This window comes from Puma concolor, chromosome A2, assembly GCF_028749965.1.
Source record: "Puma concolor isolate L17-30 chromosome A2, mPumCon1.1.hap2, whole genome shotgun sequence".
NCBI lineage: Eukaryota > Metazoa > Chordata > Mammalia > Carnivora > Felidae > Puma > Puma concolor.
Genome location: NC_141668.1, coordinates 15,866,036 through 15,879,777, shown reverse-complemented (window position 1 = coordinate 15,879,777; position 13,742 = coordinate 15,866,036). Strand labels below are relative to the sequence as shown.

The window sequence follows — 13,742 nt, the reverse complement described above, 5'->3', positions numbered from 1 at the left end:
CAGCCCTTACTGTGCGTACAAATCCCCGCGAGATGCTGGTAACAGGTACATTCGGTAGACCTGGGGTGGGGCCAGAGACTTCCTGTCTAACAAGCTCCCAGGGGCTGCTGATGCTGCTTGTCTCTGGACCACACCTGGAGCAGCAAAGGCCTAGCGCCTTCTCACCACCCGTTCACACCTGTCTCCTGGGCTTTGCCCAAGTTCCCCTCAAAGCTGGCTTCGGCAGATGGTTTGTTTTGTGTGTTTGAGGCTTTCCCCCTTTGAAAGCTCCCCAGCGGTATTTACCCAGCGTTTTAACGCAGCCCTTCAGGCTGTCTGGCTCCAAAGTTAATCCTAGCACCCAAAACGATAGGGATGAAGGGTTCCTTCCACAGGCCCAAACAGGAGACAGGAGAACAAAGAAAGAAGCAAAGACCGCTTCTAAATGACTCTGTCGATCACCAGGAGGTGGGGGGCTCCTGAGGCCCACCTCGAGCCAAGACATGCCAGGAGACAACCCTGGGACACTGTCGCCAAGGCTCTGGGCCACCCAGGGCTGCTAAAGCAGCAAGCAGAGGGCACTCACCCGGCCTGCTACCAAGACTGGCCTTCCGACTTCCCCAGGCCCCCGCCACTGCCTGGCAATTAGTGCCTTCACCTCTTGCCAGGCTCCTCTACAAACCAGTTGTGTTTTCTCAAGCCCCCGAATCCCACCCCTGCTTGCCATCCTCCCAAAAGATCATCTTGTCCACCTCTCTCCACAAAGCTATCCCCTCCCCAATGTCTGTTTCCAGAGCAGCCCCCCATTTCTCCCTCCCGCCCTCACTGCCCCCTTTCCACCACCTCCTTTAGCCCCACAGTGTCGCATTACTCCTATTTCCTAACTGCACAAGAAGCCCCTGCCTTTCCACCCCCCCTTTTACCTTCCCCCAACTTTCCGCCTTATTTCACTCCTTGAACGCACACAGCAACCCCCCACCCCCACCCCAAAGTGGAAGATGGTCCTCTGCAGGCTGCTGGTCTGTCACCACAAAGTGCACCCTGGGGTTGGAAAGCCCTTCAGCGCTGACCTTCAATGTCTACAAATCCTGAGTGCCTGAGGGAGGGCATGGAGGCCCCAGGCACTTGAAGGGTTGGAGATGCTCAGTATAGCAGCTATTTACGGACTGGTGTGGTAGTATTTCAGTATTTTCACTCCCAGCCAAATGTCCGTAATAAACGAATGGGTTAGAAACCAGGGCAGGTCTAGTGAACCGTTTTGTGCTAAAGTTCCCTGGTCAAATGCAATAGGGCTCTTACACACTATGCACATAGATTCAATCCCTAAGGCAGGTGTATCTCAAGGTCTCTGAAAATCTGGATTGGCTCCAGAGCAGTCTGGGCTGACTCAGGCGCCAGTGATCTAACACCACTTATTCCCAGATGGTTGGAACAGGAGGCATTACCTCTTAGCCCTGAGCTTCCCCAACTTCAAGTGTATGTACGAAATCGCCTAAGGATCTTGTGAAATTGCAGATTCTGACTCAGAAGGTTTGGGGTGGGACTTGAGATTCTTTCCGCATTTCTTTTTATTTTTTTAAGTTTATTTATTTATTTTGAGAGAGAGCGAGCATGTGCACGCATGGGAGGGGCAGAGAGAGAGAGGGAGTACGAGGAAAACCCAAGCAGCCTCCATCCACTCTGTCAGCACAGAGCCCTATGCGGGGCTCAAACCCACGAACCATGACAGCATGACCTGAGCTGAAATCAAGAATTGGATGCTTAACCAAGTGAGCCACCCAGGCGCCCCAAGATTCTGCATTTCTAACAAGCTACCAGATGGTGACGGTACTGGTCTGTGGACCACACGTTCACAGTGAGTAGCAAGGTTAGATTTTCACTAATGAGGAGAAGCGATGCCTAAAGCTCTAAGCCACAGCACTAGCACACCTGAAGCATTATCACTGAAGATGGATAAAAGGAAGAGACAAAGAAAAAGACCACGAGAGAGCAAAGTATGTGTCCCAGGGGTGGAGATGCAGGTGGTTATAGGATTTAAAAAAATTTTTTTTTTAATGTTTTATTTTTATTTGTGAGAAAGAGAGAGAGAGAGCGCGTGCAAGGGAGAGGCAGAGAGATACAGAATCCAAAGCAGGCTCCACGCTCTGAGCTGTCAGCACAGAGCCCAATGCGGGGCTTGAACCCATGAACCACGAGATCATGACCTGAGCCGAAGTCAGACACTCAACTGACTGAGCCACCCAGGCGCCCTGAGGATTTTTTTTAAAAAAGAAGAATGGAGGGGCGCCTGGGTGGCGCAGTCAGTTAAGCGTCCGACTTCAACCAGGTCACGATCTCACGGTCCGTGAGTTCGAGCCCCGCGTCGGGCTCTGGGCTGATGGCTCAGAGCCTGGAGCCTGTTTCCGATTCTGTGTCTCCCTCTCTCTCTGCCCCTCGCCCGTTCATGCTCTGTCTCTCTCTGTCCCAAAAATAAATAAACGTTGTAAAAAAAAATTAAAAAAAAAATAAAATAAAATAAAAAAGAAGAATGGAATGAACTGCCTTGAGCAAGTCACTGGGCTAGAACGACAGGACAGGGAGAGAGTGACACAAACATTCGCCAACATTCACAACACCATTCACAGGACTGTCGCTGTCTGTAACAAGCTCATTCCAAGGTATCCAACATGTGGACTTGAAATATAAGAACTAAGGGGCGCCTGGGTGGCGCAGTCGGTTAAGCGTCCGACTTCAGCCAGGTCACAATCTCGCGGTCCGTGAGTTCGAGCCCCGCGTCAGGCTCTGGGCTGATGGCTCAGAGCCTGGAGCCTGTTTCCAATTCCGTGTCTCCCTCTCTCTCTGTCCCTCCCCCGTTCATGCTCTGCCTCTCTCTGTCCCAAAAATAAATAAACGTTGAAAAAAAAAAATTAAAAAAAAAAAAAGAAATATAAGAACTAAAAGGGAATTTAGAGACAATCTCAGTGACCTCTTCTTACAATGATGAAGAAACCCAGGACAAGGTAACTTGTCCACGGTCACAAAGCAAGTTATCAGCAGAAAAGAGCACACTCCACACTCGGGTCTGCTAACTCACAGTTCAACGTGCCTTCCAACAAATCACGCTGCTGGAGCACATGGAAGAGAAATCACGTGAGCCGCTGATGGAAGGTGGGTGGTCGCAACTTGGAAACAAATTAGACCAGTTATGGCAGCATCTTCCTATATGAGAAAATCAACCTAATCATAATTGTAATTACGGTAACTAGCTGCCTCTAGCACCCAGGGCACTGATAGACAACCTGTGACTCCCAGGTCCCCAGCGAATTTTAACAACTCCCTGGCTGGGTTCTGTTTTCAGGATTAAGCGAGGCATTTCCTGACAAAGAAGGTAGCAGCTGTTCCCAAGTGGCCAGGACTGAGAATTTAAAACGAAGTCCTCTATGCCCTTGGACTCCCATCTCAAAGAAAACCAAGCGAACAAGACTGAACAAAAAACAATTTCAACATCACAATTTTCCATCAATCGTTCTAATCATGAAAAGACAATTGCAAGATATTAAGTGTGTACCCCCCAAATGCTATTAGTTTTAAGCTTCTGGGATTACAGTATCTGGATCAGTGGTTCCAAAGTTAAAGCGCCTAAAACTCAGCTATAAACTTGTTAAAAATGAAGATTCCCAGGCACCACCACCGAAGATTCTAATATAGATACGTCCAGGGTGAGCCCCAGAAATCTAAATTCTTAACAAGCAGCCCCACATCCCTTAGTGATTGATGTTGATGCGGGAGGGCCAGGGATCACACCTGTGAAACATTTAAAGTCTTTGTTTATAGGATACTAAATTGCTCAAAAAGCACAACAAATGCTCGCCTCAAAATGACTAATAAAGTAAGTACATTAAGATAAAAATTTAACAAGCCATGAGAATAAATGCAATGAAAAAAGTTAGAAAAAGAAAATCAGATTTTGCTAATCAAAATAATCACAACTTCCACATTTCTAAATTATGAAAAATTTAAAAGAAAATGCATTAGGAAGGGGAAAGTACAACAAATGAGAGCAAGTGGTCATTACCCTTCATAAAGATGTAAATATATACACCCAACACATTAGTGATCAAAAACACAGAAAATTCACAGAATACAAATACAAAATATACAAAAAAATACCCAACCCAGAACTAATAAAAAAAATTTAAGCAAGGAATTACAAATTTATTTTACAAAAGTTTTAAAAATATGGGAATGCAAGCTGGTGCAGCCACTCTGGAAAACAGTATGAAGGTTCCTCAAAAAACTAAAAACAGAACTACCCTACGACCCAGCAATTGCACTACTAGGTATTTATCCAAGGGATACAGGTGTGCTGTTTCGGAGGGACACATGCACCCCTATGTTTATAGCAGCACTATCAACAATAGCCGAAGTATGGAAAGAGCCCAAATGTCCATCGACGGATGAATGGATAAAGAAGATGTGGTATATATATACAATGGAGTATTACTCGGCAATCAAGAAGAATGAAATCTTGCCATTTGCAACTATGTGGATGGAACCGGAGGGTATTATGCTAAGTGAAATTAGTCAGAGAAAGACAAAAATCATATGACTTCACTCATACGAGGACTTTAAGATGAACATAAGGGAAGGGAAACAAAAATAATATAAAAACAGGGAGGGGGACAAAACAGAAGAGACTCATAAATATGGAGAACAAACTGAGGGTTGCTGGAGGGGTGGGGGGAGGGGGAGGGGCTAAATGGGTAAGGGGCATTAAGAAATCTACTCCTGAAATCATTGTTGCACTGTATGCTAACTAATTTGGATGTAAATTTTAAAAAATAAAATTTAAAAAAGTTTTAAAAATAATACCCAATGCTGGTGACGATGAAGAGAGGCAACTGCATAAATTTTTAGGATTTCAGTGTTACAGCGTTACAGAAATAGTTGATTCATTCAACAACCACTTACGAAGCACCTCGTAGGTGCACCGAGCACCCTAAACAAAACATGCAAAGATTCAGCCTGGTAGGTCTTAGATTTAAATCACATTCTAACTCCCCTCCTAGAAATGTATGCCAAACACACACACACACACACACACACACACACACACACACACAAATACAGACAACAAATACAGACAAAGCCTTATCTACATATCTATTCATCATAGCATTATTTATAACAGCCAAAAAAGCTGGAAATATAAAAGAATAATTAAGGAAATTATTAGGATGGAACACCATGTTTTCAAACAATATTTAATGAATAGGAAAATGCTTAGATTAAATAAGGAGCGAAAAAAGTAGTAAATGTATTTGTGCAAATATTTCATTTCACTTTTTTAATGTGAACAGCAACAAAAAACCTAGTGTTATCTATGGGCTATGGGATTATGAGTATCTGTTTTCTGTACCTTCTAGTAATTTCCAAATTCTCAGCAAAATTATCACACTCATAGTAACTATTATTTTAAGGACTTATCCCCGAATAAGATGAGGAAATGAAGCACAATTCTTTCTTTTTATACTGTGGACGTGGGATCGCCTAAAAAATACATTCAAAAGCAAGTCCAAAGTACTACAAGTTGTTTCCACAACAGTGAACAGTCAAGACCAAACTTATAAATGTTTAAACAAACAAAAAAAAGGGCACATTCAAAATGCTGAATGAAACAGAAGTAGGCAAGAAATCAATAAAACACAGGAATTTAAATATAGACTGAATGGTGGACTCCATTTAACAGAGGTTAATGAGAAGACTGCCGAAGGAGATGGTTTTCAGCCGGCCACACGAGCGAGACTGCTGCCTAACCCAGGAAATCCCATGCAGGATTAAGACGTGCCACTTTCTGAACAACGCTCTTTAGAAGGAGAACCACCACAGCAGGGTTCAGCAAAGCCTCCCCCATCCCCACTCTAATGGTGAAAAGACAACACTCAGGACGAGGAGCCAGAGGGTCCTAGTGGCACAGAGGAGACGTGGGCCAAACAAGTGAAACGCAACCTCTTCCCAGGATTCAACCAGCACTCGCCATGCCCAGGCCTCCACCGCTGTGGCTTCTCACAGCCTTCAACAAGGGGGTCAGGGGCCACCTTTAAGATAGGTCTTCTCTAAGGATGGCCCACGCCTTCCTGCCCGCCAACAAGTCTGCGCAGGGATCTGCACTCGCTTTGGGTTTCCAACTGGATCCTTGAGGACAGACGCCATGTCCTCCACTTCTAGCGTTGAGATTCTATCACCTGGCCTAGAAGCAGCCATGCAAACCCGAGGAGCCCGGTACACAAATCAGCGAAAGGATGAAGTCTCCACTTCAGTGAAGTCAGCTCCAGCACCGAAATATAATAAACTTCACATCTCCAACTTGAACGTTTGCATTGGGGGTTGATGGGAAACAGGAATGACTTCTAAAGACAAGTTACAGAGGGACAATGCAAACAGCTAGATACTTTAAATTTATCAAAAGAATTACTTCTACTCTCCACCACATCTACAAGTACATCCCGATGGCCACGCTCACACGGGGAAGCTGTGCAGAAGTTAAGTGCAGAGAGTGTGGAATCAAACTAACCTAAACTCCTGAAGTCTTAGCTTCCTCATCTGTAAAATGGGCATAATCGTGCCGAACTCAGGACATGATTGGATCATGTCTACAAAATGCAGCATCTGGCACAGAGGACGCACTGCGTAAATGGAAACGATTAGTGTGCCAGGTATCAGATGGGCTTTCTTTGCCGACTAAAGCCAAGGGCACTCTTCATGATTATCTCTTCTCACAGAAAGCCCCGAGTCTCCTCTCCTCTGAATAGGCAGAAGGCACTAATGAGAACTGACGGGCTAGGGCAGGCGAATTGCTTGCACTCTCTGTATACTGCCTTCAAGAGACCCGTTCTGTCGCCCATGCTCTGGTGTGGCTCCCTGAAGCAGGGTTACCCACCCACCCCCCCAGCTGTGGGAAATCTTTGTGGAGGCCTCAGGTGTCTATAAGCCTAGAGGTCATGGGGCAGTAGGGGGGAAATGGAAAAGTAATGAGTTTGCACTAACTAGCCAGTGACCTTGACCAAGCCAATTCTCTGTATCAGTCTCCTCTGTAGTAAGGGGAGTGGTTCCATTCTATGATCCCTCAAGTCCCTGCCTGTGTTTCTATTGCACCATCCCTTATGTGGCACTGGTTATAATTCCGACAGTGATGTCCAAGGGACACCTTCAAATGTGTTCCATTTCCTTCCAAAGCCATTTGGCAGTCCTTTGGCCCTGCTCCCATGAGAAGGGAGGATTCGGAGGAGATTCCGTGGCTCTGCTTGTGCTCACCGTGCAGAAGCCCTCCACCCAGAGCTGCTCATTCCACCTTTCCTTTTCTGCCCCCAAAGTGGTCGAGTGTGTGTGCCGGGCCAATCACCAGCTTGGAGCGTGTCAGCTCAGAGATGGTTTCCAGACCATCCTGTGTGTGTGCTCAGGGTGGACAAATAAACATTTCAGACAAGCAATATGAATTAAATCATTTCAACAACAAAACCCGCCCACATGCTCCTTCATAAATGACGCCTTTTAATACCATGCTGCCGAAGAGTCAGTAAACTGCATCTATTATAAAACAACCCTTACTCCTTTCATGCCCTGACACTTAAGAATCACAATATTTTCACACTCTATTGTACTGATGCATTTGCAGAAGTAAGAGCAATAGCTATTTCCCTGGAAAGATCCATGGCCAGGGCGCTTTCCAAGAGATTTTCTTTGAATGTTCTTTGTGTCCTGGTGCACTGGGGGACACCGCCAGCCTGCCTGCATCTGGGGGATGCCGGGCTACTCGGACTAAGGCAATGCCGTCTCAAAGCACACACCCCGAATGGGCCCCTTCGCCCCTACAATAAAGTATTCCCAAACATTTGATATACCACACTGATAGAAACATGCACAAATACAATTTCAGTGCCTGCCTTTTGCAGAGAAAATAAAGGCACATTTGGAGAAGCCACAGACCCGCCTCCGGCTTCGTGGATACCAGGAGAGCTTTGCAGACCTTTGGCAAGACTGGCCAGAATCCGTTCGCTTTTTTCCTTTTATTTTCGCCGTGCCTCTTATTTGCTGGGCCCAAGAAGAATGGAAAAAGCATCTCAAGAAAGGAGGGCTAGGGAGCGGTGGAGAATAAAAGAGGGTGGGCGGGGAAAGCACGATTTTGAAAATAACAGCAATAAAAAAAGGCAGGGTCGCGGCCCGAGGGTCTCGGCGGTGCTTACCTGGGGCGCATGAGGCCGGCCGGGCCAGCAGCAGCAGCCAGAGGCCGGGGAGCAGCAGCCCCGGGCGGCGGCGGAGGCGGCGGGCGCGGCGGGCGGAAGGCCCGCGGCCGCTCGGCCCCGGGACCAGCGCGACCCCGGCGCGGGTCTTCCCCTCCATGGCCGCGCCTCGGCGTCGGCGCCGCGCCCCCGGCAGTCCCGGCCGGCGCCCCGGCCCGGCCTCGCGGCTCGGCGCTCTCGGGCCCGGGAGGGGCGGCCGCTGCGGCTGCGGCTGGGACGGGGCGCCGCGCACCGGCGCGGAGGGAGGCCGGCGAGGCGGGGGCGGGCCGGGGGCCGGAACCGCGGACAGGGGCCGCCAGCCGCACGCCGGCCTCGCCGCTCCGCCCCCTTCGGAGCCTCCGAGCCGCTGCTCGGCAACGCGCGGGCCCGGGCGCGGGGAGGCGAGCACCACCTCCCGGCCGGCCGGGCGCCTGCCTGCGGGGCGGCCGGGCGGCGGGCGCGGAGCTGGGGCGCGCCGGGGCCGCGCCGCGCGGGGCGGGTGCCGGGTCTCCCCCAGGACCCGCCTCCCGGGAGGAGGTGCGGGGTGGGGGGGGCGCGGGAGGCCTGGGCCCGGCCGGCGGCCGGCGTCGCCCCGCCCCGAACACCGGGGCCCGCGGCCCGGGTGGCCCCGCGCGTTCCGCCCCCGGGGGCGCCGGGAGGGAGGCAGGCCGGCGAGGAGGGGTCAGGGCCGGAAAACCTGGCAAGCCCGGAGGGCGGCGGGCCTCTCGCTCCTCCTCTGGCGCCTGGCTTCGCTCTGCTCCGTCCAGTGCGGGGCAGCAGGTGTGAGTGGGGCGCCGGCGTTCGTAGGACAGCCTTCGGGGCTGCGGAGGGGACAAAGCGGAGGGAAGGTCGGGCTCCCTTCGCAAGAGCCCCACGTGCAGTATTGGAGGTGAGAAGAGCGCACGCACAGCTCTCCCCGTCCTTTCTCCCTCTAGAGGTTCTGCCTCCGGTCTGGGTCGTTAAGGAGCCACCGGACGCTCTGGGCCCGGGAGGCTCGCCAACCCCGCGCGTAGTAGGCCTTCGGAAGGCGCCTGCTGAGCCGAACTGCCGCGGAGCTGGAGAGAACCGCGCACGTCCAGGCCCTCTTAGGGAAAGCAGCCCTCTTAGGCAATGGAGAGATGTCAGGGGATGGACGTCGGGAGAGTCAGAGTTTGACGATGGAGGGAACATGAGGAAAGCGAGGAAGGGAGTTCACGTTTGTCGAGTACCTCCTACGTGCCGGGCATCTAACTGAACACACCTGGTGGTGTAAAGGTCTTGGAACGTGGAATTGGCAGTTTGGGTTCGTTGCGTCCTGTTAGGATGCTTGCACTAGGCAGGGGATGAGAGGTGTAAGCTGGGGGCACTATCTAATTGCCCGGGAAACTATGATGGTTAAGTGGAAAATGTGAATCATCTCCATTGACAGAAGGGTCCGGCTTGCTCTCCAGTCCGGTTCCCAGCTCCAACCCTGCTGTGCAATGTGCTCCCTGGTGAGATTACTGGAGAATCAGTAATAGCCCTTCCTCTGAATGAGTCTGAGGCACCCCTCTGTAAGTACCTTCCGTGTTAGTTTCAAGGAAGATAATTGAGAATAAAGGTTAAAGACAGCTTTTGTTGACGTTCCTAATTTGTTTTCTACTTTACCATGCCTCCCCATCACAAACAGTCCCATGTTCTCAGCTGATTCTCCACCGGCTCCATACCTTACCATCAGCCCATAATCTCCAGGAGTACCTCTGTGGAAACATTGCCAGGGCACCTAGGCCGCTCAGTCGGTTAAGAATCCCACTTCGGGGGCGCCTGGGTGGCGCAGTCGGTTAAGCGTCCGACTTCAGCCAGGTCACGATCTCGCGGTCTGTGAGTTCGAGCCCCGCGTCAGGCTCTGGGCTGATGGCTCAGAGCCTGGAGCCTGTTTCCGATTCTGTGTCTCCCTCTCTCTCTGCCCCTCCCCCGTTCATGCTCTGTCTCTCTCTATCCCAAAAATAAATAAACGTTGAAAAAAAAAAAGAATCCCACTTCGGCTCAGGTCATGATCTCACATTTCGTGGGTGAACTCATGTCAGGCTCTGTGCTGACAGCTCAGATCCTGGAGCCTGCTTCGGATTCTGTGTCTCCCTCTCTCTCTGCCCCTCCCCTGCTTGCTCTCTCTCTCTCTCTCTCTCTCTCTCTCTTTCAAAAATAAATAAACATTTTTAAAGAAGAAGAAGGAGAAGAAGAAACATTGCCTGTTCAGGCAAGTCTGGCGCCTGGATGCGATGTCCCTAGATCTGTGACCTCTTATTCATGCCTGTCTTCATCCATTGAACTCATTGTATAAAGTGTCATTTGACTACAAACCACTGACTTGAGAGGATTTTTTTTTTTTAGAGAATCTTTTTTTAAATATATCATTTAATGTTTATGTATTTATTTTGAGAGAGAGAGAACAAGTCAGGGAGAGGGACAGAAGAAGAGGGGAAGAATCCAAAGCAGGTTCCACGCTGTCAGTGCAGAGCCCAACGCAGGGCTCGATCCCACAACTCTGGGATCCTGACCTGAGCCGAAATCAAGAGTCAGACACTTAACCAACTGAGCCAACTAGGTGCCCCCTGAGATGATTAAATTGTCTTGTCCCGTCGTATTATCTTCTGTTATGAACGTATGCTTTGCCTCTGGAACCAAATTAATATGAAGTTCGAAGATGGTGTCATCCTGCTTAAGAATTCCCAGAGCACCAGTAAACCCCCGTTTTACTTGAGCCAGAATATCCACCTGTCCAGCAAAGAGTTCAACCTTTCGGACTTGGCCCCAACCTCCAGTCAGCTCCCACCTACACTAGAACCAGGGTGTCAGGGAAAGTAGGCTCCCTCTCCATTCTCAGCCAATTCAAAGAAAATAAAATATTTGCCCAGCCATTAAAAAGGGATTGACATCAGTCGGAAATAAAAACTGCAAATCTGAGATAACAGAAATGGCTCAATGTCACCAAGTCCCTATAGAAAGTCTCCTAGTTTCCACGCTCTGAAGGCATAATACTGAATGTTACCCTGTTAGGATTTAGAGCATTCTGCCTGAGTGTCTAAGAAAATATCTCCTGGGCTCTAACCATCCAGCTAGCAGATTGTGCGACTTGGAAGTCCAAAACAGACTGGTACACAGTAGAAGCACATACATGCCCCTACATGTGTAAACACACACAGCCATACACACTTGTGTCTGAGAAGAGAAGACCTTAAGGCCTTAGGGCATTCATACCAAATTATGCAAAAAATAAATCCAGCAAACACTTCTGGGCACCTACTATGAACTACTAGTGCTGTAGGGAGATATAAAGGATAAAAACAGGAGCGCCTGGGTGGCTCAGTGGGTTACGTGAGTTCAGCTCAGGTCATGACCTCATGGTTCATGGGTTCAACCCACACGTCAGGCTCTGTGCTGATGGCTCAGAGCCTGGAGTCAGCTTCAGGTTCTGTGTATTCCTGCCTCTCTCTCTGCCCCTTACCTGCTTGTGTGCTTGCTCTCTCTCTCTCTCTCTCAAAAATAAATATTTTTTTAAAAATAAATGATAAAAATAGTGATCTTAGAGATTGTCTCCTACAATTCTCATTGTATAGATAAACAAACCAGGGAGATGAGTTTACTGACCTAGGGCTGAGCCCAAACTGGAATTCTCATCTCCTGTTTTCCAGTAAAATATAATCTCTAGGGGAGGAGGGAAAATTAGCCTGGGTTCTCAAAAGGTTTGCTGTCTGGTTTGGGGAGGGTGAGAGTTAGGATCAGTAACACCCTTAGACCTAAGCACAATGGGCCTCAGTTTTCAGAAAGCCCACTCTGGGCCTCCTCCAACTGTACCTCTCCCCCATAGGACAAGAAGTCGGAGAAGCCAAAGGAATAACCGACAAGGAGCCCATTTTCCCCCATGCTTGGGTACCTAGGAGCCCAGAATTCCCTTCCTACTTGGCCCCATGCTCACTTCCAAGGCCCGTATGGCCTCTTATTCTCAAAGGGTGGGCCAAGGTATGTCTAGTCCCAAGGAGCAGCCAGGGGTAGGGTAGGGTTCAGGCAGCAGGTAGGGTGAGATGGACATGTGAAAGGGAATGAAGCCAAGAACCAGGAATGGGAAGAGAGGGTGGAACAAATTCCATATTTGTATGGCAACTGGGCTGCCATATTCCTGCTCAGGATCTCCAGGAGTCTGGGAATTCTCCCTCTGAATCTAGCCTACAAGGTCATCATGAAGGTATGTTCATCAAGGGAGGAGGATAGTAATATTTAATAGGTTGCTTGCTTGGCATATAACTTACTGGTATTTCAATGAATGCTATGTAAGCCTCCAGTTGTATTTTGAAACTGTGCCCCTTAATTCTTAGGAGTAGGATAGAAATGAGGACAGACTGACTACCCAAAATGTTGGAAATGACTGGAAGACAGTAGGGGATAGCACTGAAAGTCCTGGACTGGGAATCAGAACAGCTGAGTTCTAAACTCTGCTCTGTCACATAAAAGTTTCTTATCTCAGGGAAAAGCTACTCTCAAACCTCAACCTTTCTTATATGATGCCTGGCTTGATTATGCCTACCTTGCCTAATAATATATAAGTGTATCAAACCATCACATTGTATCCCTTAAACTTGTACAATGTTATGTGTCAACGATACCCCCAAAATCTGGAAGGAAACGGGAATAAGAACCATTGAGTTAGAGGTTTGAACCAATCTCTCTGCTAAAAATGAGAAGACAGGAATAGAGAAGAGAGAAAGGAGCTGGGGTAGAGCAAGGACGCAAATATCTGGCTAAAGGGTCTGGACATAATTTTGTAGGCCATGGGGTATCGTTAATAATTTTCGTGAGATATTATTAGAACTAGGCACAAGAAGGATCACTCTATTAACAATATATAAGATGATTTGGAGAGAGAAGAGAGTGGAGAGACCAATTAGGACAAGGTCTTAACTGTGCATGCCTGAAGTTTCAGGATCATAACATTTTTCACCATCAAATGGACAGAACTTTTAAAAAATTGATTATATCCATTTGTGCCATAGCGTGGGGGAAATAGGCATTCTCAAATTCTACTGGTGGGGGTATAAATTGGTAGAGCCATTTTGGAGGACAATTTGGCCTTATCTATCAAAATTTAAAATCAGCTCACCATCTGGTGTAGAAAATTCTATGTATAATACACTTTTGCTTATCCCTCTTTTTTTCTTTCTTTCTTTCTTTCTTTCTTTCTTTCTTTCTTTCTTTCTTTCTTTCTTTCCTTCTCCCTTCCTTCCTTCCTTCCTTCCTTCCTTCCTTTCTTTCTTTCTTATCTTCTTTCTTTCTTTCTTTCTTTTTCCTTTTATTTTCCTTCAGTTTTTGATGTTGTTATCGTTTTTTAGTTAGGCTTAATTCAGATAGGTAAATTCAGTAATTTAATCAGGTAAAATTCACCTTTTTTAAAGTTTACACTTTAATTAGTTTTGGAAAATTTGTGAACTCCTATAGCCACCACCATGTTCAAGACATAGAACATTTCTGTTACCCTAAATTTTCCCTTATGCC

The 13,742-nt window shown here is 48.1% G+C and overlaps 1 protein-coding gene across 1 annotated transcript in view; it reads right to left on the bottom strand.

Annotated features, from left to right (window-relative positions):
* Positions 1-8,502, bottom strand: part of KIAA1549 (KIAA1549 ortholog) — a 152,152-nt gene extending 143,650 nt beyond the window's left edge. The window contains exon 1 of the mRNA XM_086689024.1: positions 8,202-8,502. Coding sequence (XP_086545150.1) covers positions 8,202-8,358 — 157 coding nt within the window. The 5' untranslated portion in view covers positions 8,359-8,502. The remainder of the gene's footprint in view (positions 1-8,201) is intronic.
* Positions 8,503-13,742: the final 5,240 nt, after the last annotated feature.